This window comes from Trichoderma atroviride, chromosome 4, assembly GCF_020647795.1.
Source record: "Trichoderma atroviride chromosome 4, complete sequence".
NCBI lineage: Eukaryota > Fungi > Ascomycota > Sordariomycetes > Hypocreales > Hypocreaceae > Trichoderma > Trichoderma atroviride.
The window spans coordinates 2926654-2949600 of record NC_089403.1 but is presented as its reverse complement, the minus strand read 5'-3'; the positions used below and the strand labels follow the sequence as shown (position 1 = coordinate 2949600).

Sequence of the window (22947 nt, the reverse complement as noted above, 5' to 3'; positions counted from 1 at the left end):
TCAAAGAAAGGATTTCTAATGCTGCTGGCCACCTGTGGGCTCCGGCTTTACCTTGGCACCTTGGGTACATGTAGCTGTAGCTGTACTCCGTCGCTGCATCAGGATATCGCCTGGGCGCCGAGTTGGCAAGCCCTACACAAGATGGTCCATGCATATATTGCATGATAAGGCAGGCAAACGAGCGGCTTTGCGAAGACGCAAGCACATACATACATACATGCACGCAGCAAGTCGTGATACCTACCGCACGTGAAAAGGGCGACGAGGGGTCTTATCAGAGGAGCAAACACCACAAGTACCTACAGTACTACAGTACGGGATATTGGTTGTACATGGGGGCACAGCAAGGCTCGGAAGGCCGGTTTGTCTTGATATCCGCTGCCGGTCACCATCGTTCTGCATACAGTACAGTACAGTACACGGATAGCAGCCTCGGTTGTATGTAACTGCTCACGTACAGTATTGTACTCTGTATCGGTGCCAGCGATGCACGGTGCAAAAGAGCAGGCGGTGAAGGTGAGATTGTGGCTTCATTGACAATGCTGTCCTTGTGGCCGTGCTGACCTACATAGGCATGGAGGACCCGCAGCGGTGCGTCCTCGTCCATGGCAGAAGAGGGCTTTTCGGCGCAAGTTGGACAAGAGGACGAGCACCTGTAAAAAAACAGGGAACTAGGCGGCATTGACCCTGAGATGATGGCGGCACTCCTCCATCGTAGCGGAGACACACGTGTTCGGCGCCGAAGAAGAAGCTGAGGCTCCCACCTCCAATCAAGAGCAGGCCGCCAAGCAAACATCTCGATCGTCGCCTCGCTACCGTGATGTGCAGCGGGTATGACGAATCGGGCAGCGATGGACCATGTGCGTAAGGACATGAAGCATCGAGGGAACTCGAGGCTGTCGCAAGTTGGCACAAAGGAGGGTCGCGCTGTCTCAGCTTTGCGACCATCAAGGCGCCAACTTCGACGTGGCCGCAAGAGAATGAATCAGGACGGCCGTGGCACACCCGCACAGGTACTCGCGGCCCACAACTGCCTGCAGTTCGAGTTATGCGTGCACCGGCCGGTGTCGATAGCGAGTTGTGCGTTGACTGGATAAAGGCACGACATGAAACGCACTGCTCTCCTATTATTATGGAGCCCATGGGCCATGGGTCTCTGCCAGTTCCTGTTTTCGCTAGGCGCAACACGAACAAGGCCTCGGAGGTCGCACGACGACGCATCAGCAGCCGACTGTGTGCCTTTAATATCAGCCAGTTGGCCCGACCCCTGTCGATGGTGGGCGGCCGTTGGAGAGGCCGCTATTCCCTCAATTTGTCTCGCGGCTCGACATGCTGCAGCATCGCCACGAACAGGGCAAATACGGGACGCAAGTGACGGGCAGCCAGCCGTGTCTCCCGGCTCAGGCACAGCAGGTTGCGCGAGCGAGCTGCCGTAAATACACCTCCTCGTGCTGGCCGCGTCGTTATTCTTGGAATGCCCAGTGAAAGGAAAGGTTGCATTGTGTGTGTGGAAGAGCTTTTGATTGAGGTGGAGTTGGGAAATAGGACGGAACGCCACTCGGACGCCGTCTGCAGGAGCTTCTGAAGGTACCCGCGACTCCGATGCCAGGCTCGATCCAGGGACGCCGTTAGAGTTTGCGCGCGCGCGCAGCGCTGCAGCACTAACGCGGCCGCGGCACAGCCCCCGTACGCGCTACCTCTGGCGCTGTGCTGCTCCACGCGTCCCTTTTTCCCCAGCCTGTAGCACAGCTGTTCCTGAAGTTTTTTCGTGCTGTTTGGGCGCCACCGTGACAGGTTCGGGCCTTGCAGGCCTAGCCTGTTCGCGGCCTAGCTGGCGGGTGCCGACGCGCTGCGCAGCCCAATAGGCCCGCTGCATTCCAGCATGGCGCCTGCGATTGGCCGGCAGCAGGCAAGGATGCGGGAGACGCAAGACTGCACTTGGCCAGGGGCTGGAGCTGCTTTGCTGAGCTTCGCGCCAGCCCAGGAACGAGATGTTTTTTTCTCTGGCGGATCGCGGGCACTGCATTGCTGTGGCGGTACCTGCAGGCAATATTTTCTCCCTGCATTAGTGGCAGGACGTGCGAGCGCGGTGTGCTTCGGCGCAGCAGCGTCAATATTGACAACAGAGAGGGGACGCAGAGGACTGGTGAGAACGTCAAGGGCAGCCCGTCGAGCACCAGACATCGATAGATCTGCCTCGATGCCAGCCAGCGATACATTGGACTCGGGGTCAATAGTGTTTGGCGCCCAGCAAGTGCCATCGATTGATGCCTGTATGGTGAATCACTCGCTCAGTCGCTCACGCAAGCACCAGCGGCGTCGTATCCCGGCCTGCAGCGTCCTGTACGTGCATTTCGTAGCTTCCGGAGTAGGCACTCACACGCAGCCAAAGCGCCAGCGCCGGGCGGGCCAGCGCACTAATTTCCCCTTAACCACACCAACTGGCCTAATCCCAGCTCCCTGATCCGTGTACGAGTACCTGGCGGTACGTACTCAGCTGCCACGACCCGGCGCCCACCCCCCCAGGCCGTCCTGCTTGCCTTGGCCGCCCCCCCCAAATCTGTCGTTTCTCCTTCTCGTCTCCTCTCCCTTTCAACAAAACAAGTCACGCCTCTAGGACGCTCGTTCCAGTTCACTCCTTCTTTCGACGACACCGACTCCCTACAGCGTTTCTCAAAGCCCATCGGGTCAAAGGAATCAGATGCAGTCGGTCTTTGCTCTGATCTCTTGAGAATTCCCATCTTCCACCAGCAAAGGCGTCTGTCTGTCGAGCCTCTCGTTTCTCGTTCTGCCACTCGCCGCCGAATCCAAGTCATACGACTTTTTCCCTCGACTTAAGCAGGCCCCTCGAAGTAGAAAGAAGCACATATCGCACAGTCGCCATACAAAGGCGAACGGCCGCCAAAGTCCAACAGCCTTCTTCTCCTGCCAGAGTCTCGTCTCTTTTTTTATCCTTTGACAAACTCCCCGGTGGAGCCAGCCTGATATTAATCTTTTACTTCTGCCTGTTTCGCATCGACATTCAACCCGTAGCCTCCACTCTGAGGCTCTTTTTTTTTTCCGGCCTGATTTCACTTTGACATCTCTCTTCTCTTTCACACGCTCGTTCTATCAATATGAAATCGTCAACAATCATTTCCGGCGCCTTGGTGGCTGCTTCTCAGATTTGCACTGCTCTTGGTGCAACCCCTATGAGAGTCGATGAGGTTAGCCATGTTATCCGGGCCAATCTCCAAGTGCCATCACAAGCACCTGTACCAGGCGCCGATCGATCGGCGGGCTGCTGGAGTTCCAAGGGAAACTTGACGGAAACAAGCGGCGTGGTGCCGACAAAGGTTTCTTCCGGCTCATGCAACATTTTGTGCAAATCCAAGAATTTTGCTGTCACGGGACTGCAGGGTGCCAAGTGTTATTGCGGAATGCTTTATCCCCCCGCGGATGACTTGGCTGATGATTCCAAATGTACTTACGCTTGCCCTGGCTTTGGTAACGAGGCTTGCGGCACTCTTGGAAACCCAGGTTTCTTCAGCCTATGGAACACTGGTATCAACATCGATCCTCCCAACTATACGCCCCCATCATCAACGACATCGTCTACTTCTTCTTCAACCAGCTCGACGTCATCTGATGCCGAGAAATCTTCGGCCGCCGCCGCCAATCCTTCAAGCCCGGCTACTCAATCTGCAGAGCCAACTCCATCAGATGCTCCGTCGGGAGGAAAGAAGACCAACGTTGCTGGTATTGCTGCGGGCACCGTTGTTGGTGTTGTCGTCCTGGGAGGTCTTCTGGGAGCTGCCTTTTTCACCATGAGGCGAAGACGGAACGCCGAGATTGAGGAGGAACATCGCCGCAATGCCGCCGTCAATGCCTTCATCAACGGCTCCAAGCCGCCTTCTACCAGCGGTAGCATTTCCATGACCGACTCTCGTCTCGACCCTGTCCTGGCCCACCGCAGGCTCAGTGATGGCAGTATTGCAGACAATGAGGACTACTCTCGTCGTATCTTGCGGGTATGTTGACGTTGCCCGCACTAGCGGCTCACTTATAAACTTTGAGCTTTCTGATTAGCTAACGATTTTTGCCAGGTCACCAACGCATAAGCAAATAGCCACATATCCACTTAACGACGAGCGAATTTGCCTTTCATTTGGCCTCACCAATTTCTCCTTCAATCATGGGCATTTACGGCGTTATCGGGATGGTAGCTCATGTCCATTTGGTTGACCCCCCCCTCTTGGCCCGATGGCCAAGCGGCGTTTTGACATTTTCTCTTTCTCTTTTCTTTATTTCAGGCGTAGGGATAGACTTTTACTACTCAGGGAAATGAATGAGTTTGGCCATCTTCAACATCATACCCCGGCTTTCCCTACGCCGTCCACTCCTTACGTGTCCGATTGACTCTTACAATTTAATTTTTTTTGGCGATTAGAGAGCGAGGAACGCAACGGCATTAAACTCCTCGTCTTCACAACTTTTATGAAGCAAAGGGGAGGCGCAAGGCTGCCCGATTAACACGCTTTGCTTTGTTGGCCCAGCGTGTTTTTTTTTTTTTAACAATTCCCATTTCCAGGAACCTCCTGTGTATAAACTTGTTGGCGTGCGGAGAGAGAGGCATTAACCGAGCTATCAATGCTTCGGGTGTATGTATGAAAGAGATAAAGGCCAGGGACGTGTGTTTGTGTGTGAAGGAGCTAGAAGATAAAATATGGTTGCTAACTGAGTTGTTTACTTCCTTTTTTCTTTTTTTTTGGGACGTGGGCGATGGATCTTGGGTGGGATTGTGTATGTAGGGATTGCGCATAGTAACCAAGTACCATCATGTCGAAACAAAAAAAATTATTCATTGAGATTGTGAGCGCTGTTAATTGCTGTGCTTAAGCTGTTTGAAAGTACGAAGATGTTCGTTTGGCAGGTGATATTTCATGGATTACGTCCAACCGTGTGATCAAATACTGTTATTGGTGGTGTTCCATAGCTGGTGGTCGTGTTCAGTTTATTCCGGTCGATAAACAATAGCAACTGTTTCGTTATATCATCTTTGGCTTTTTTTTGGTATATTCTCATTTTGGGTCTCTTTATATGCGTGTTGGCATCTATAGTCTACTGCGTAGTAGATAACATAGCTCTTCTTCGCCATACGACGAGTGTAGAGCAGCCACGCTGGAAATTACGAGCAATGCTTCATATAAATCTCTTGCTCATAATCAACAAAAATTATTGTATCAATTAAATACACTGGCTCTCAGGTAGCTTTACATGAGGAGCCAAGGCAGATACTATCTATGAAATGTGTGATAACGCAGTTCGGTATCTGATGCTCAATGATTCTAAAAGGCAACGTGGAGGAATTTCAAGCTTAATAGCCGCCTATTAAAATCAAAGCTTAGCGATATTAGTATGAATCTAATTTATACTAATTAATCATTCCCTGTACCAAACATACCTAAGCATAATTGGTTTTACCATATGGAATACAAAGCTCAGTTTTCAGGGTAGAGGCTGAAAGGCAGCTGCGCGCATCACGTGATATAAATTTCTAGAGCTTCCCTGCTGCTAGCATGTCGCGTCAAGGAAAAGTTCCCATACAAAACCACCATCGAAAACCACCAAGCACTATCTACTTTGCAATTTGGCTGCAAACGACATATTAAGGCCCCTCGACGTGGAAAAATAAACGAACAGAGCTTCTTACAATCTTGCTCTCACCCTAGGGTGTGTGGCAATAATCAGATCGTCTCGCAATGGGCCCTGCAGCTACGCCTAGAATACGTCGAACGGCGCAGAATACGCAGTTTACGTGAGTATGCGACAAAAGCATCGCGTAGTATGAGACTAATGCCAAGATCACAGATACAACTTGTCACGCCGAGTCAACGATGTCCAGACATACCCCGTTCAATCCCCTCAGGGAGCTACCATATTAATCTATGGGCACGACAACGGCGTAACTTTGGTTTGGCGAGGCGGCCGACGTTTTAAAGCTTCCAAAGAGACATCGAAACAACCGACAAACCATAAAGAGCAGAGAAATGGAGCTTCTGAAGATTCTGTCATGATTATTGACTCAGATGATGACGAGCCGCCGGCGAAATCACAGACTGGCCAGAGCTTTGTCGACAAGCCTGAGTTTGAAGACACCATCGAAAGGAACCCCTATCCCGAGACCATTCAGACATTGGATCTAGCTTTTGGGACGGCTGTGTTGAAAGTTGCTGTAATGCCTCTAATACCGTGTTCTTCAGCTGAAGTGGCATCCAATGGCGAGCCAATCTTGGCCGAAAAGATGGTATTCGCGGTGTCCTGCGCCACAAACGATGCCTATCTTGTCACACTGCCCCTGACGCCACCCTCTCCCCAAAGCAAGGCGAGACCAGAACTCAGAGCAGATCTCTTGGCTGGACAAGCTGGATCTGGGTCCTGGGGCGAATCCCTGACGCTTCTTGGTGGCCAGACAAAACACAGCGACGGCCTAGCCATCACTCTGATTGCCCCAAGATCTATCGAATCATCAAGCAAGGCGCCAAGGGTAGTGGTGGCCGCCTTCTCAAGACAAGCTTCTGGCGTTCTGCATCTGTGGGATATCGCGCTAGAAGACAAGATGTCTTCCCAACGGCCAATTGAGCCCTTTCAGAGCGAGTTTCTCCCTGCTCCCCTCACCAGCATCTCATTCAACCCCACAAATGCTTCACAGCTCCTTGCGGTGTCGTCACCTCACGCTGTAAGGATATACGATTTTGCGCAGCCATCATTACCCCCAGACTTGGATGCCCGAGGACCCTTCCCGGCTCAAGGCTCGTGGCTACTCTCACTATACCAGCCATTTGCCAAGATATCTTCCTCACGCAAGCCGATACTGGATGCCGCATGGATAGCTCATGGCCGGGCAGTCTTCGCCTTATTAGCAGATGGCATGTGGGGCATCTGGGACATTGAAGGCGCGAAGCCGCTGCAATCGGGAGCCGCTATATCTAGCAAGTTGAAATCGGGTGTTCAGGGGGCTGCCTTGACTGCCTTTAGTGTCTCAGGATATGTTGAGGGAACAGGCGCACTACGCACCATTGCAACGCAGCAGAAAGACAAGCATGCTGGTGACTTTGCACCTATGACGCCCCATACCCGCAAACAGGCTGCCACGTCTTTGAATGCCGCCACGAGCCTCGATCGCCTATTTGCAGTTCGTGGAGGTATAAAAGTCATTGGACTTCCTTCGACTCCTGGCAAAGCACTTCAAGATGAGAGCTTGGCTCTGTGGATAGGGGGGCTGGAACATGTCTGCGTCATTCCAGGTGTGTTGAGATTCTGGGATTCACAGCTACGAAGAGGATCTGGCGGCGGTGTCAATCTATTCAGCGGTGCTCAACCCACTAGAATGGTCAAGCTGGTTGATCTTACCACTGGTCTTCTAGGAGAAAGATGTTGTGGAGTTGGTTTGATTCCAGATGCTTGCAAGAACGATGATGATATTCCCGACGATGGTGGTCTCCCCGTCGACGTACTCATCCGAGGGGAATCAAGAATAGTCATTGTGCGAGAGGGAGAAGACGGCCCAGGAAGAAAGATTGGCGACGTTGTTGCTAGCCGCAGGAAACGCCTGTTTTCAAGAAATGAGAAATCGGAAGCCATCATAGTTCACGGCAAGCAGGACCGACCTGCAAGCTTGTCATTCAACTTGAGTACTGTGAAACCGGGAACTCTAAGGCAGAAGCAGGCTGCCAGAGATGAGTATGAAGGAAACGGGAACGGAAACGGAAACGGAGCGACTGATAAATCGGATGACGTGCCAACTCCGGCAAATCGATCGCGCGCCGGCTTTGGATTTGCTGATACTTTAAGCGCAGCGGCAGACGTCACCTCAGATTTCACTACCCGGAACGTGGAAGCGGAAATGCTTGATATCATGGAGATTGATCAAGCATTAAACAACATGGAGGATGATAGAGGCAGCGGGAGGAAGAAGGTGTTCTTTGAGGAAGACTGATTATAATTAGACATTTCAAGGCGACTGATGAGAACAGGAATACGAGCGGCATTGTCGAATGACAACTTTGAAATGCGCCGAGATGGCACAGTGTACGATACCCCGAACTAATTGGCTATTTAGGGATGGCCCAAGAAGCCAGCCCATTGATTTTTCCTATGGTGAAATGCCTCGTCCCATTTTTCTTTCTCTTCTTGCGTTTCTCCTACTTTTCTCTTTTGAATGCATGTGACTGAACAATCCTCACATTGCTGAGGATGCTTGTTTTCCGCACGGCAAGGTGGAGCGCAAGGCGAGATTCATCCTTGACTGCTCTGTATTCCGAGCGGTAGATCAAACACTTTTACTCGATGGCATCTACAGGGATAGGGAGAGGAGGGGATTTATACAAATGACCATTTGCTTTCCTGATCTGAGGGACGCCCTGCTATCTGCCGTCCGCTCACAGTTACGTGGTTCCTCGGGGCTGCTGGCTGTTGAAGATGGTGGGGGGGCGTGCTTCCTTGGTTAGGTGGTGGTGACTGTCGAGACATTTTAATATATGAATGTGATGGAGAATATTTGCCGTGGCTTTATTGTGAATTTGGCACATGTTGTATTGTATAGTATATAAATATATATATATATATATATGTGTGTGTCTGTGCATGTCTACTTTCCAACGATTATAAATTGAATTCAAAATCCATAGAGACAAATTTCATTATAAAATGCTGCTACTTTCAACCGTCTCTGTTGCTTTTGATGCTGTTGCGCGCTGGCTGCCTATGTAGAAAAAAAAGTGGAAACCACTTAACATGCCGCCATTTCATTCGCGAATCGGCGCGTCATTCACCACCTCCAGCGCGTGTCCATCGTCTGCCATTAAATAGTCCTTCTTTTTTCTCCATTTTCTTCCAGACGATTAGGCAGCCGCACGATTGCTGAAAGAGGGCTCCAGAGCTAATTGACAGCTGGTAGAACCAAACGAGCTCTCTTCTTCTTTTTGTCCTCTCTCTTTCTTCCCTTTGCCCTCTTCACTACGAACTACTGCACCGTGAATCAGCTTCTGAAAAGAGCTCCGTCGCAACCATGGGTATCAAGCAGCTATTCCAGATTGTCAAGGAGGAGGCTCCAGATGCTATCAAAGAGGGCGAAATCAAGAACCAGTTTGGGCGCAAAGTTGCTATTGTGCGTTGCCAGCTTCTTGTCATTGCTATTTTCGTGGTGGGCTGCCGTTGCTAACCAGCCATCTCGATACGTTTTGTCTAGGACGCCTCCATGAGCATATACAGCTTCCTGATTGCTGTACGATCCGATGGCCAGCAGCTCATGAACGAGAGTGGCGAGACAACGTCGCATCTGATGGGCATGTTCTACCGCACGTTGCGCATGGTGGACAACGGAATCAAGCCCCTCTACGTTTTCGACGGCGCACCGCCGAAGCTCAAGTCTGGCGAGTTGGCGAAGCGATTTCAGCGCAAGCAGGAGGCTACAGAGGGCCTCGAGGAGGCCAAGGAGACGGGTACCGCGGAGGATGTCGAGAAGTTCTCCAGGCGAACGGTTCGAGTTACGAGAGAACACAATGCCGAGTGCCAGCGCTTGCTCAAGCTCATGGGCATTCCGTACATTATTGCACCCACAGAGGCTGAGGCCCAGTGCGCAGTCTTGGCAAGAGCTGGAAAGGTGTATGCTGCGGCGAGTGAGGATATGGACACTCTGTGCTTCAATACTCCCATCTTGCTGCGTCACCTTACTTTTAGTGAGCAGAGAAAGGAGCCTATCCAGGAGATTCACTTGGACAGGGTGCTGGAGGGGTTGAACATGGAGCGAAAGCAGGTATGTGATTTTATCGTGTTTGTATCCAATCGGGCGAATTGTTAGCTAACACTGGCGTTTCTCTCAGTTTGTTGATCTCTGCATCCTGCTGGGCTGTGACTATCTCGATCCGGTCCCCAAGGTTGGGCCCACCACGGCTCTGAAACTGATTCGAGAGCATGGCTCTCTGGAAAAGGTTGTCGAGGCCATCGAAAAAGATAGCAAGAAGAAGTACACGCTGCCAGAGGACTGGCCTTACAAGGACGCCCGAGAACTATTCTTCAACCCGGACGTGCGCCAAGCAGACGATCCCCTTTGCGATTTCAAGTGGGAAAAGCCCGACATGGAAGGCTTGGTCACATTCCTCGTCACCGAAAAGGGATTCTCCGAGGATCGCGTCCGCAGTGCAGGCGCTCGGCTCGAGAAGAACCTGAAGAGCTCTCAGCAGGCACGCCTGGAGGGGTTCTTCAAGCCCGTTCCCAAGACTGATGCGGAAAAAGCTGCGCACAAGCGCAAGCTGGATGAGAAGAATGAGGAGAAGAAGAAGAAGCTTAAGCAGGATAAGAAGGAAAAGGCTGCGGTCAAGGCAAAGCCCCGGGGTGGCGCATAAGTAATCTCGTCAAGGAGTGTTATAAGCTGAGATGGAAATTAGAATGGACAAAAAAAAAAACGACATCAAATCATCTTTCAAGTATACCTTACCTATATGGAGATGATCGGATATCTGGCATTGGCACTGGAACTCGAAGATATAGGGGCATTTACATGGCTTGCTTTGCTTTAGGAGAGCAGTATTACGGAGTTTTTTTTGGCGTGCAGAGGGAGGGCATTACGCTCCATGTCATACCTATCTGGTATTTGTGTATTTTAGCAAAGTCTATCTACAGAGGTAGATTCGTTCAATGAGTTCAAAAAAAGTGAAAAACTTATATCATAGCTTATATGCTGGTGGCGTACATGAGCACTGCGGTGAAAATGTACATGAATGAGCTTTTAATGTCAACAGTTGTCACGAGTCATTGCATGTCATAATAAAGGATATAATAGTTTCATTCAATCTATAGGTCGCTCTGTTTGCGATATAGTAAACAGAAGCTATTCATACTGAAAAAAGAATCTGAAATAGTTCCATATCTCAAGAGATGTAGTCGTACAAATCATATACACGGCAATTCCAACAATTTTGCCTCGACTCCCAAAAGCAATGTACAAAAGTCATCCGCAATTCATTAATTTTTCCCCCTTTACAGCTTCATGCCCATGGCCTTGGCAACTCTCAAAGATTGTCTCATGCTAAGATCCAGCATGATTTCTTCAGAGCCGCCGGGGATGGCATAGGCACGAACGTCACGGTACAGGCGCTCGACCTTTGCGCCCTGGCCACCGCGGGAATAGGACAGACCGCCGAAGATCTGACTGGCCTCGCGGGCGCAGAACTCAAAGGTGACGGTGGCCTGGGCCTTGAGGCCGGCAATGGGCCCGCCGAGACGCAGCATGGCCTCGGTCTCGCCCATCTTTTCGCACTGGAAGACGAGGTTCTCGAGCCAGTTGTACGAGGCCTCGATCTGGCGGGCCATGTGGGCCAGCTTCATGCGGATGACGGGGTGCTCAATGAGCTTCTTGCCAAAGGTGCGGCGCTTGTTGGCGTACTTGACGGACTCTTCGTAGCAGACGCGGGCGAAGCGCAGGGACTGGATGATGATGCCCATGCGTTCGTGGTTGAAGTTGGTCATGATGACTGGAAGAATTCATGTTAGCAAAAACTCATCGGATGCATAGGTCATTGAAGCGCAATCAGTGTGTGTGGGCACTTACCTCGGAAGCCCTGGTTCTGCTTGCCGAGCAGGTTCTCCACAGGGACCTTGACATCCTCAAAGGTGATGTACGTGGTGCCGGAAGACCAGACACCCTGGCAGTCCATACGGCGAGTCGAGACTCCGGGGCCGCGCTCAATGAGCAGCAGAGAAACGCCGTTCATGCCCGGGCCGCCAGTCCGCACGGCGGTGGTGAAGTAGTCGGCCCAGATGCCGTTGGTGATCCACTTCTTCTCGCCGTTGACGATGAAGTGCTTGCCGTCCTCGCTCAGCTTGGCCTCGCAGGTGAGGTTGGCCACGTCGGAGCCGGCATCGGGCTCGGTGATGGCCAGGCAGATGCGCTTGTCGCCGCTGAGGATGCCGGGGCCGAGGCGCTCCTTGAGAGCCTTGGAGCCGAACTTGAAGAGCGGCGGGCCGCCGATGCCGAAGCCTCCAATCAGGTTCCAGACGAAGCCGCCGGAGCCTGTCCGCGACAGCTCATCGGTGACAATCATCTCGTGGAAGAGATCCCACTTCTCGGGGGGCACCGACTTTACGCCCGCGGGCACGAAGTCGGTCGGGTACTTGACGCCCAGCAGGCCGGCCAAGTAGCCTCGGCGGCCCATCTCCTTGTAAATCTCCTCGGGAACACGCTTAGCCTCGTCCCACTCGGTGACGTGAGGCTCAATGTCGGTCTCGATCCATTGGCGCAGCTCGGCGCGCAGGGCGGCGTGGGTCTCGTTGAAGTAAGGCGAGTGGTAGTTCTGGTACCAGCTGGGGTCGGCAAAGGGGATCTGGTCGCCAAACGCCTCGAGAGGCTCCGAGTCTTCCTCGCTGTGGCTGCTGCTACTCGAGGCCTTGACGACAGCCTTGGGAGCAGGGGCGGGAGCAGGAGCAGGCTCGGGCTTGGGCTCCTCCTTGGGCTTGGTGTCGAGGGAGCCGACCTGGAGCTTGGCCTTGTACTTTTTCAGGATGCCCTCGTTGTGGTACTTCCAGAACTGCTTGGAAGCATCCTTGCCGGCAACGCGCTGTAGGATCTTCTTTCCACCTGGGAGTTGTTAGCAACTTGCTAGATGTGAAGATTATATAAGAGAAAAGGGAGATGCTCACCAGGGTGGTCCTCTTGGAAGTTGGTCAAATCGTAGACGTCGCCGTCGACGGTGATGTACAAGCTGTCGGGCTTGTTGTGCGAGGCAACCTCGGCAGCTGTGAATACCTTTGTCATGGTGGGAATTATAGGAAAACAAGTAAACGACGAAGCTTGGTTGTTTAAAATAGATTAGATTGCAAAGAAGAAAAATATGGAGAGAAAAAGAGGAAAGAAAAACATGTCGAACAGCAGACAAGAAACGGTATTTAACAATCCCGTCGGCAAATGTCAATCACATGCTCCGACAAGGCCAAAAACCAACTGCGGCGCGTGTCTTTGATTCAGCTTATAAGCCACTGCAGTTCTACATGTCCGGGGCGCTGCTCTCAGGACTTGTTAGCCTTTCCCCCACAAAACTCCCCCCATGCGCGCTCCGCAATTGCAGTTGGGCCTATCCCGGCGCTTGCAATGGCAATTCGGATTCCTGGACTCTTGTTTGCCCTGCCTACACTAGTCTAGTACCAAACGCGAAAGACGTCGCTGTCATGTGGTATTTTTTTTTTGAGTCGTGACAAGTTTGTTAGTTTGGAAGCATGTGAAAACAGCCATTCTAAAACAGAACGGACTTGCTGATGTCATGGGGGTTTTTGGTCGCCGACGTAGCCGCAACCGCAGCCGTAGCGGAGCCTGGGAGATGCCGAGGCACTGCACATGGCTAAATTCCCCTTTGGCTCGACGGGCGCCCGCTCTGGTCATTTCATCCACCGCACTCAAGTCCATTTGTATCAGTGTTTGCTGTTTGCTATTTTCACTTCTTGAGTGCAGGAGCTGTGCGACGGGAACAAATACAATAGTGTTGTTTTTGCGAGTCAGGAAATTGAATATTAACCATGTAGCTGGTGCGGGAAGAATGCGTTGTAGATGAGACGGAGAATACAGGCAGAGAAGCGCCTTGGCTGTGACTGGCTCACTTTTCTTGGTAGGTAGGTGCACATCTTCGTTTCTATAGACTAATAGATGCTCCTTTCTGTAGACGAAGGAGAAGATGATTGTGAGGGGGAAAAGAAAAAGTCCGGATGGCTAAAAAGGAACTGCTGGTCATGATACGGTTGATGAAAAGGGCCATGCGGCGTATACAAGGCACTAAACCACGACCATCGTATAATCCTCTAGAGGCCGGGAAAACAGAAAATCGCAAGGCCGTAACACGCATGCATTCCGTACTACCAACTGCTTTGTGTATATACATGTCTACTAGCAATAGTGAATATTGGTCTCATGATTTTTGAGATTTCTCGCTCCCTTTTCCATGCTTAGGCAGGATACCAGTGCATAGGCAGGCACCTAACGTAACCAAGCCCCTTGAATACGTGCACTGTCCCGTAGAGAGATTATATAAGGCAAACAATTGCTTCAATGTCTCATAGTAATGACCCGAATGTCCCTTCTCCAGGCCGAGCGGTCCTCCGGGCGGAGAAGGTACCTGCTCCCTTGTACTATCTGGGGTAGGATGCAGCTGCTTAGGGCCTAACTTGTCAGATAAACCAGGGGCATGTTTCAATCGCATGCGACTGCCGTAATCTTTCGTCTGCGCTTTGTAGTTTAATCCCACCTCTGGTGTTGCCCATGGCTCTGCTGAAATACCCACTAAACACTAATGCAATCAGTGGTCAGACAGTTGAATGAAACCCCAAACTGTGACATGGGCCTCTATATTTGCGTCTAGAGCGGTGAGGCAAACAAACAAGGCGACGGTTTTCGGAGAGAGGCTGAAAGGCTGGACCTGCGAGAGCCCCGCTACCACGTGACTCACACTAAAACGACCGCTCTGCAACTCAGTTGCTTCATCTGCCTCTTATCTATCAGGATCCTTTCCAATTCTCAATTCCCTCTTCCATCTCATACCATTTCCACACAATCCTAGGCCTCTGTGCCGCCATAATCTTCAAGCGACTAGACAAACGGCGATACTGTCGACACTCAACAACCCGGGCTCCTTCACCACTGAATTGCCTGCTTCCCTCTCCTCCTCTCCCTCTCCGCTGCTACCCAAGTCGTATCCTTTCTTCAAAGAACAGGTTCGACTAATCCGCTTCTTCGACTATACACCATCAAACAAACGAGACCAACACAACAACCACTTCCATCTCGCAACCTTGAAGTTGCAGGGCCCGTTGAACCGCCCGCTATCCGAACCGAAAAAAAAAAAAAATTGAAAAAAAAGACTTTATACCTCGGAAACTCGAGGTTCAGACTCCGCCAAAAATGGCCAGCCAGCTAGCAGATCAGTTACAAAACACCCAGTTGAGGTTAGAATGGCTTTCCATTTCCTCTCTCAGAGAGCCAATGATTGTAGCTTCTCCTCGAGCAAGGAGGAGATTCATCCGTTCATCCATTGCTAACGGACTGCCGCTATTAGTGATGGCACTTCCCCACGAGGTGACGACTGGAAACAGAACCTGAATATCCCCGCCAAGGATACCAGACTGCAAACAGAGGTTTGTTCTTCTCTTCTGCCTGATGGCCCACCATGGCTCGATTGATGGCTGATGATGAGTGCTGCTTGTTGTCGGACAATAGGATGTCACAAAAACAAAAGGCCTCGAGTTTGAGAACTTTGCTTTAAAGCGAGATCTGCTCATGGGAATCTTCGAAGCTGGCTTTGAGAAGCCTTCTCCCATCCAAGAGGAAGCCATCCCCGTTGCATTAACTGGCCGTGACGTCCTAGCCCGAGCCAAAAATGGCACGGGAAAAACCGCCGCCTTTGTCATCCCCGCTCTGGAACGCATCAACCCCAAAATCTCAAAAATCCAATGTCTTATTCTCGTCCCCACACGCGAGCTTGCCATGCAAACGTCTCAAGTCTGCAAGAATCTGGGCAAGCACCTCGGTGTCAACGTCATGGTAACAACTGGTGGTACTGGTCTACGAGATGATATCATCCGCTTGCAGGAGCCCGTTCATATTGTGGTCGGTACTCCCGGTCGAATCCTGGATCTCGCAGGAAAGAATGTCGCGGATCTCAGCGAGTGTCCCATGTTCATCATGGACGAGGCTGACAAGCTCCTCTCCATTGAATTCACCCCCGTCATTGAGCAGCTGCTTCAATTCCATCCAAAGGACCGACAGGTCATGCTCTTCTCCGCCACTTTCCCCCTCTCGGTCAAGGACTTTTCCGACAAAAATATGACCAGCCCCTACGAAATCAACCTCATGGACGAACTCACCCTGCGAGGTATTACCCAGTACTATGCCTTTGTCGAAGAGAAGCAAAAGGTCCACTGCTTGAACACCCTCTTCTCAAAGCTGCAAATCAACCAATCCATCATCTTCTGCAACTCGACCAACCGAGTCGAGCTGCTTGCCAAAAAAATAACTGAACTCGGCTACTCGTGCTTCTACAGCCACGCTAGAATGCAACAGCATGCCCGAAACCGAGTCTTCCACGACTTTCGTAACGGCGTTTGTCGAAACTTGGTCTGCTCAGATCTTCTCACCCGAGGTATTGATATCCAGGCTGTAAACGTCGTCATCAACTTTGACTTCCCCAAGAACGCCGAAACTTATTTGCATCGTATTGGTCGATCTGGTCGTTTTGGTCACCTTGGTCTGGCTATCAATTTGATCAATTGGGACGACCGCTTTAACCTCTACAATATTGAGAGGGACCTTGGAACTGAAATTCTACCAATCCCTGCGAGCATCGATAAGAGCCTTTACGTCTACGAAAATCCCGAGTCGATCCCTCGTCCCATTTCGAACCTCCCTAAGAATGCGGTTCCTCAGCAGCAGGCCCTTTTAGGCCCGGCGCCAGGCCAACCGGCTTATCACCAACCGCTCCAAGGAAACTGGCCTGCTCAAAATGGTCAACACAACGGCAATGCCCAATTTAACGGCGGACGTGGCCGAGGTGGACGTGGCCGCGGTTATCGTGGTCGAGGTGGTAGCAGCGGTGGCAATGGCAGAGGCCGCGGCCAGCCACCACGCGACCCTACATCCTAATCCATCTTGCCCCCTTTTTTGCTTTGAAGGAGGCGTACGTGGATGTTTGACGATGATTTTCTTTTACCTTTTCTTTTTTATTACCTTCTTTTGATTTCAGCATCTTTTTTTCTGTAGGACTTGGGGCAGTTTTAATTGTTGGATTGTACATTATCCGCACGAGTATTGGCGCACGAGCGGAACGGCGAACCGGACTATATTGCTGATGAACTCTGATCAAGCCACATTCTTGGGGGTCCCTGGTTCAGCTTTTTCTTTATCTCATCTACAAAGCGCGCGAAACGAACCTGAGAACAAAAAAAGGATGCTATACTAGTATTTAAACGACGAGCTCCTCGTTTATATCGTCTTCGGCTTTTCTTTTGTCTTTGAGCAGCGCTTTTTGTCGACTTTATACGTTCCGCTATCGGCTCTGGAAAATTCTTTTCTCTTTTTGTTCTTTGCATGGCTGATGGCGTTGACGAATGAAGAAAGGATCGGACGAACTGGGGACCTAGGAATTAAGAAGAGAGAGCGAGATGGATACCATTTTTCAAAGGAGAGGCGGTGGGCAGAACTTGTTGCTATGGGCTGGCTGGCGTAGTTAGACGCAAGGGGCGGAAGAAGCATGCATCACGGCGTACCTGGTTTTTTCTCTCGGTATCTTGATGCTGGCTCCTTGCATTTCGGGAGGAAAGCAGTTGGGATTTTCTGTTGAAAGGATCGGTCAGGTCAGGTGCATCGACGAGACGGCTACGATACCTTTTTGACGAATCATCACGTTGGACGTACGGAACCTTGATGACGAGAGTTTGGAGGAAGTCAACCTTCTACACGTATTTTGAGGACCTTGTTGAAAGATGGGTGATAACTTTGGAAGGCTGGTTGAAAGGTTGAGTGTTCTGTATCTTGTCAGCTCACGCTTTGACGAGTTTATACGTCCCATCTCTGGCAATGAGTGATTATGCGCGACTTGGGACGATTATTGACAGGTTTGAGAACACTCGACAGGAAGATGAAAACCCGTGGATGAAGTATTATTAAAAAAAAACTGAGAAAAAAAAACTTTTTTTGGGAGAGGAATTGTAGGGCTTGGGCGTGAGGAATTTGATAACTTTCGGACTAACTGAAAAACTCGCACACAACTGAGATCACCTGGTCTCTGATGGAGAAGAGTATTTGGCAGATAGTGAGTGGGATATTCTTGACTAGGCTAGACAATTTCACACGTTTCTCTCTCATTTATGCGGTGTATGTGAGTGGCGTAGATGTCCAGTTTCGAGAAAGTAGTGTCATAAGACATATTAGAAATGTTTGCAGAATCTACTGAGCAAAGGTGGGAGTTTCAAGTCTGGGACAGAAGCGTATTGCTGGTCAGCGGCAGCATTATATGCATCTATACTATCCCTGTAAGTATACTCTTTGGCTCTGAGCATTACTTGATCTCTTTTGAACTATCCAAGTATAGTTTACTTGTAAATGACATGTTCCAGTCTAGGTGTCTGTGTTTATTGCGTTGTTGATGCACTGGGATGCTCTACTGAGCTTCCCCAATATACAAACAATATGTATGTAGCATGTAAACAAGAAAACAAAAAGAAAGAGTCTGGTGAAATGGGGAAAGAGAAGCATAAAGTCGCTGGCCAAACATCTTCCAGGAAACAAAACAATAACAAACACAAAATGAGAGAAAAACAAAAAAAAAAAAAAAAAAACAATTATTGTCTCTGGAACGCCCTATTCAGCCGCGCAGCTGCCGATCGTCTCTCTTGCCGACTCGACTCGCACACGGCGCACATGCCCCAGATTGTCTCGTCTACCTTCTTGGATACATATCGTCCGCATGGGCTTCCGCTCTGGCAGAAGAGGACGTCTCCCGTGGCGAGCTCGGAGATTGTGCGTTGGCAGCATCTGCAGACGAGGGTGCCGATGAGGGTGAAGCACATTTTTGTGTGTTTGGTTTTGCTTTTTTGCTTTGGGTGTGGAGAGGAGTGGTTCGTTTTTGGGGGGGGTCAGAAGTGAGGTGGAAATTTGGAATTTTGATATGGAAAGAGATTTTTTTTGGTTGGGGATATGTTGGTGTGTGGAAGTCGAATCAAGGGAATACGAAGGAAGAAGAGAAGGGGGAAGAGAAAAGGGTTAGCAGTTATAGATATACATGTGTGTATATTCAGCAAGAAAAGAATGATGCAGAGACGTCGTTGTGAAAGGGGCCGCATCGAATCACTGTTGTTCAAAGGCAGTAACTGAACACCCTACGCATGAAACTAAGACGCATCTTCACAAAGAATAAGAAGTCTTCTCGCTTGCAGTGAATATTGCTTTGATGACTGGATCTAAAGTAATCATACATATACATGTCTCCCCCATATTCATTTAAGCCTTGAAAGTAGTTTGTACACATTATCCCGCTTTTCCTAGCTCTACCATACAAAAGGGACAGAAAAAAAAAGAGCATCAATAAACCCTGGCTGAACTCTTCCTAGTGCCTCTCCTTAAGCACCAGCAACAACCGCCAAGTTATCGTAAATCGCTCTCTTGACTTGATACAGTGTGCTTCTCTTCCCGCCGAGAGGAAGGCCCACGCTCTCAACGTCGATGCGGCCCTCAGCCGTCTTGCGTACTGCCACCGAGCCGTCCACGACAAGAGTACCTTCGCCGCGGAACTCGGCTGAGTGGCCTGCGCTTTGCATCGCACGACGGAGATCAGCAAGTCGCAGGTCGCCGACGTGAAGAGACTGAGCGGCCGAACGGGCAGCCGAGATGAGGTTCGCAGGGAGGACATCTAGAGTGGGCATAGTAGCCGTGTCTGCTGCGTTGGTGAGCGCCACGGCTGTGGATGTGGACGGCTCGGTCTTTTGCCTCTTATTTGCCGCATCTTCTTGCGTTTGGCCTTCTGCTTCTTGAGCCAGGGCTGAGGCTAGCAGCTGGCCTGTGATGGTGACGATGCCTAGGCCCCGGACGTTTTGCCACTTGAGCTTCTTGACCAGGGGATCGGCTAGCTTCACGACCCAAGCGTTTGTGTCCATGCTGGCGTCCACCCATGTGCCTATCTCGGGCGTGAATACATCGACGGAGCGATCCCCATCGGACGCCAGTGCAGCCCGACAGTCTGTCGCCAGAGTCATGGTCTCTTCCTGAGTGCCTCCCACGAGAATCAGCTTGCGTGGCTGGATAAGGGGTATTAGCATGTTGAGACTTCGTTTGTCGTGTAATCCGCTAAAGTCTATAAATGCAATCCGCAGGTTGACTGCCACGGATTCTGTGTTGTATACTAATTTGCATGGTCCTGTAGGTTCCTCTGGTTCAGTGTCTTCTACCATGTCCAGTTCGTCCGCGACAGCACCATCTGCCAGGTCCATGGTCTCCGCATCGTCTGCGGTGGCTGTTCTGTTGTTGCTTGGCCGCTTGTTGGCACCAGCCACCTGCTTGACGACATCATCCCACTTGCGCTTCTTGCCAAGCTTTTCGTCTTCTGCAGCGATTTGAGCTCCGTCAGCTGCGTCGTCTTCCTTTTCCTCGGCTCGTAGATAATCTTCTGGACGAATCAGTTCGCCAAAGTCATCATGTCTCTTCCGCCTAATGGCCATGGGGAACGATCGCTCTCTGCCCCTTTTGCCTCGGGTGTCAAAGTCAAACACCGTTTTCTTCTTAATTAGGATATTTATGCCCAGGTCTTCATCCTTGAGGACGACATTCTTGCGGCCAGCCTGACCCATCGTGGCAGAAACGTTGAGTGCTTTACCCTGTTGTTCGCCTTCCTCTTCAGAGTCGGATGATGATTCAGATGATGCGTCGTCCACAACATCAGCAGATGCTTCCAGCGCGCCTGCTCCACCGGCTTGCTGAGTTGCCTGCAGCTGTCTCTGGGTAGCCAGCCACTGTTGATAGATGGCAAGCTCGTCTCCTTCCAAAGGTTCGCGGCGAGCTTCGCGAACCTCCAACTCACGTCCACCGCTGTAGATTGTCTCTAGGCTGTCTCCGTTGCTAGCATGCTCTGTAGAAATGCCATCTCTTCTCTCTTTCCACCATTCCCACATCATTCTCGATATGGAGGGAGCATCGGTATTGGCCAAGCTAGGCCGCTCTGTTAAAATGACTAGGTTGCGAGTGTCTTTTGCCAGGCCTTTGATCAGGTCCTTGGAAAATCCCCAGTCCATACTAACGTCACTGGCTAGGATCACACGTCCCTGTGTTTCCCCATTTTCGATGCTCTGGCTTAGAAGCTTTGCAATCTGGGCTTTCCGTTCTAATAGGCGCAGGTATTTGAAATCGAATGGTGCTCCTTCTTTTTTCTCGCTACCCCCGTTGGTTTTCCTCTGGCCCTCTGCAAAAGCCTCAAATTCCTGGACAATGTTGTTGTCCATCCACTCCAGCATACTCCGCGCATATCTCATGGTACTAGACACATTGCGACCCGCTAGATATAGCTTTGAAAACTTTAGCACTCCATCTCTATTAGCCGCATCAGTCCTCCAAGCATTTTCCAGAAGATACGATATCTCCAAAACTCTGGCACTAGAATCTACAGGTATGAGAACTGTGCCACCTCGACTAACACAGGACTTGATCATATCAATGAGATGCTCGTCTCGCTTGGCACGACCGCCCGCCTGCGCAGATTTATCAGCACCGCGGGAACTGCAAATCAACGCGGTTGGCTTGCGTAGTTGCTCGATAACCTCTGCACCACCGCCCCCAGCACCTCCAAGCCAGGCGGCTCCAGCAAATACATTCTCGCGGGCCTGGTTCCAATCCACAGCATATACGATAGATTCTAGCCCGTGCTGAATGTGCCAGATTGTGCCACCAAGAGTGTGCCCGGAGTTGTAGGCGGTAATTGTGAGTCCATTTAACGGAGGAGAGAAGGGCGAAGAGAGAGGTTGATGGGGTTGCGAGTATTTAAGCGGCTGGATGAGGGAGAAGTATCGCGCAATCTCTTCGGGAGTGGGGGATTGGAGAAGAAGATTCTGCGCAGTTGTAGCCGTTTGCGAATAAGCGTATGTCGTCTCCGAGAGCGAGCTTTGGCGGATCGTCGTGGCGGCTGCTGGCGTCGAAGAGTAGAGGTCTTGTGTGAGCGTTCGTCCCAGATCGATGACGGGCCGAGTCGCATAGACGGGGATGCGTGTGAAGAGAGCAATGTTTTTGCAGCAGTGGGCGTAGGCAGCAAGATGCGATGTCGTCGCATGGGTCAGAAGAATGAGAGAGAGGGTGGGCACTTGTCTGGAAGCTCAGGTTAGCTGTGCTCTGTCTGCTCTGTCTGCTCCAACTCCCATTCCATGAGCAATCCGCCGTCAACACCTACTTTTCCAGCTCCTCGAGCTTCTCACTGCTGAAAGACTCGTCCCATCCCAGATCGACCAGCACCTTGACCCCTCCATCGAGCTCCAGGAGAGATTGCGACGCGAGCGACTCCGAAAGAGCGCCCTGAAGCGGGCAGAAGGTGAACATGATGGATCTCCCGTTGCGATCGCAATGATTCAGTCGAGTTGCTGCAGCATGGTTCGTTTTATCGAGAGCAGGGGTTGTTGTGAATAGCAGAGGCCAATTGTTTGAGGCGCTTCAAAGGCTCTGTGTTGTATGAAAATGCTGGCCAATCTGATGGCCGGATCGCGTCGACACATTTGATGCGATTCTGGGAATCTGGTGACAGGGATGTAGATAGCGGGGCGGAGATACTTTATCCCAGAGAAAGCGAAACCTTCCCTTTTAGGCAACTTGCTTCTCAGCTACAATGGAGCAGATGGCGCATGTATCCAATCGATTTACATGCTATTCCATTCTTAATTACAAACATGCTCGGCTAGGGAAAATGGGGAACATTTTAATGTATACCATGACCAAAGGCGTGACTTTTGTAAGCAATTGTTAAACTTGCTCTGCAAATCAATTGGCATGGGCTCGCACACAAACTACAGCTTTAGTAAATCCCTTTTAGAGGCCCCATAATCGATGGGCTCTTGGCCAGAGCTTTTACATTGACTTCAGTAGTAGTAGCAGCAGCAGTAGTAGCAGTAGCAGTAGTAGTAGTAGTAGTAGTATATAGGTGAATATAGTAATTAGACTTCTTATACTCTACTTTGGATATAGGTAGACCAACTGCCTTGTTAAGTTATAACCGAGGCACTGTGTACTAGAATTGAGGTACTGGATAATTTCCCCTCCAAAACACGACCCCCCCTGCTTTGTGCATCTTGTTGTATCATCCTTCGCCCGGCAGTTGGCCAAGGGGAGACCAACCCACTGGTGCCCTCATCGTGTCAAACCGCCTGCATATCCCAAGATGCAGAGATATGTTTAATAGGTTT

At 50.8% G+C, this 22947-nt stretch overlaps 7 protein-coding genes across 7 annotated transcripts; 5 read left to right on the top strand and 2 right to left on the bottom strand.

Annotated features, from left to right (window-relative positions):
* Positions 1-1106: 1106 nt before the first annotated feature.
* TrAtP1_008315 (uncharacterized protein) lies at positions 1107-1436 on the top strand (the record flags this gene model as incomplete). Its single annotated transcript, XM_066113864.1, has 1 exon — positions 1107-1436. The coding sequence occupies one exon, from the start codon at positions 1107-1109 to the stop codon at positions 1434-1436; it is 330 nt and encodes a 109-aa protein (XP_065969953.1).
* A 1135-nt stretch (positions 1437-2571) lies between these two features.
* On the top strand, positions 2572-4849 carry TrAtP1_008314 (uncharacterized protein). Its single transcript, XM_014086668.2, has 2 exons — positions 2572-4010; positions 4086-4849. Exons 1-2 carry the CDS (start codon positions 3117-3119, stop codon positions 4098-4100), a joined length of 909 nt encoding a protein of 302 aa, XP_013942143.1. The 5' UTR covers positions 2572-3116; the 3' UTR covers positions 4101-4849.
* An 892-nt stretch (positions 4850-5741) lies between these two features.
* Positions 5742-7978, top strand: TrAtP1_008313 (uncharacterized protein; the record flags this gene model as incomplete). The annotated part of the gene is made up of 2 exons (XM_014086667.2): positions 5742-5797; positions 5851-7978. 2 exons carry the CDS (start codon positions 5742-5744, stop codon positions 7976-7978), a joined length of 2184 nt encoding a protein of 727 aa, XP_013942142.1.
* An 846-nt stretch (positions 7979-8824) lies between these two features.
* TrAtP1_008312 (uncharacterized protein) lies at positions 8825-10715 on the top strand. The gene is made up of 3 exons (XM_014086666.2): positions 8825-9148; positions 9230-9796; positions 9864-10715. Exons 1-3 carry the CDS (start codon positions 9050-9052, stop codon positions 10383-10385), a joined length of 1188 nt encoding a protein of 395 aa, XP_013942141.1. The 5' UTR covers positions 8825-9049; the 3' UTR covers positions 10386-10715.
* A 92-nt stretch (positions 10716-10807) lies between these two features.
* On the bottom strand, positions 10808-13231 carry TrAtP1_008311 (uncharacterized protein). Its single transcript, XM_014086665.2, has 3 exons — positions 12679-13231; positions 11591-12616; positions 10808-11513 (listed from the first exon to the last, which is right to left on the bottom strand). The coding sequence occupies exons 1-3, from the start codon at positions 12791-12793 to the stop codon at positions 11020-11022; spliced, it is 1635 nt and encodes a 544-aa protein (XP_013942140.1). The 5' UTR covers positions 12794-13231; the 3' UTR covers positions 10808-11019.
* A 1289-nt stretch (positions 13232-14520) lies between these two features.
* On the top strand, positions 14521-17880 carry TrAtP1_008310 (uncharacterized protein). The gene is made up of 3 exons (XM_014086441.2): positions 14521-14967; positions 15078-15156; positions 15239-17880. Exons 1-3 carry the CDS (start codon positions 14924-14926, stop codon positions 16658-16660), a joined length of 1545 nt encoding a protein of 514 aa, XP_013941916.1. The 5' UTR covers positions 14521-14923; the 3' UTR covers positions 16661-17880.
* A 1062-nt stretch (positions 17881-18942) lies between these two features.
* TrAtP1_008309 (uncharacterized protein) lies at positions 18943-22247 on the bottom strand. Its single transcript, XM_014086664.2, has 2 exons — positions 21945-22247; positions 18943-21862 (listed from the first exon to the last, which is right to left on the bottom strand). Exons 1-2 carry the CDS (start codon positions 22088-22090, stop codon positions 19135-19137), a joined length of 2874 nt encoding a protein of 957 aa, XP_013942139.1. The 5' UTR covers positions 22091-22247; the 3' UTR covers positions 18943-19134.
* Between the last annotated feature and the right edge of the window lie 700 nt (positions 22248-22947).

Excerpts from the sequence above, each read along its gene's own strand:
- TrAtP1_008314 (XM_014086668.2), top strand. The coding sequence starts at position 3,117 with ATGAAATCGTCAACAATCATTTCCGGCGCCTTGGTGGCTGCTTCTCAG.
- TrAtP1_008310 (XM_014086441.2), top strand. The coding sequence starts at position 14,924 with ATGGCCAGCCAGCTAGCAGATCAGTTACAAAACACCCAGTTGAG. Across the intron at positions 14,968-15,077 it reads TTACAAAACACCCAGTTGAG|TGATGGCACTTCCCCACGAG; the intron begins GTTAGAATGGCT and ends TGCCGCTATTAG. Across the intron at positions 15,157-15,238 it reads ATACCAGACTGCAAACAGAG|GATGTCACAAAAACAAAAGG; the intron begins GTTTGTTCTTCT and ends GTCGGACAATAG.
- TrAtP1_008312 (XM_014086666.2), top strand. The coding sequence starts at position 9,050 with ATGGGTATCAAGCAGCTATTCCAGATTGTCAAGGAGGAGGCTCCAGAT. Across the intron at positions 9,149-9,229 it reads TTGGGCGCAAAGTTGCTATT|GACGCCTCCATGAGCATATA; the intron begins GTGCGTTGCCAG and ends CGTTTTGTCTAG. Across the intron at positions 9,797-9,863 it reads TGAACATGGAGCGAAAGCAG|TTTGTTGATCTCTGCATCCT; the intron begins GTATGTGATTTT and ends CGTTTCTCTCAG.
- TrAtP1_008311 (XM_014086665.2), bottom strand. The coding sequence starts at position 12,793 with ATGACAAAGGTATTCACAGCTGCCGAGGTTGCCTCGCACAACAAGCCC. Across the intron at positions 12,617-12,678 it reads CTTCCAAGAGGACCACCCTG|GTGGAAAGAAGATCCTACAG; the intron begins GTGAGCATCTCC and ends AACAACTCCCAG. Across the intron at positions 11,514-11,590 it reads GCAGAACCAGGGCTTCCGAG|TCATCATGACCAACTTCAAC; the intron begins GTAAGTGCCCAC and ends GAATTCTTCCAG.
- TrAtP1_008309 (XM_014086664.2), bottom strand. The coding sequence starts at position 22,090 with ATGTTCACCTTCTGCCCGCTTCAGGGCGCTCTTTCGGAGTCGCTCGCG. Across the intron at positions 21,863-21,944 it reads AAGCTCGAGGAGCTGGAAAA|ACAAGTGCCCACCCTCTCTC; the intron begins GTAGGTGTTGAC and ends CTGAGCTTCCAG.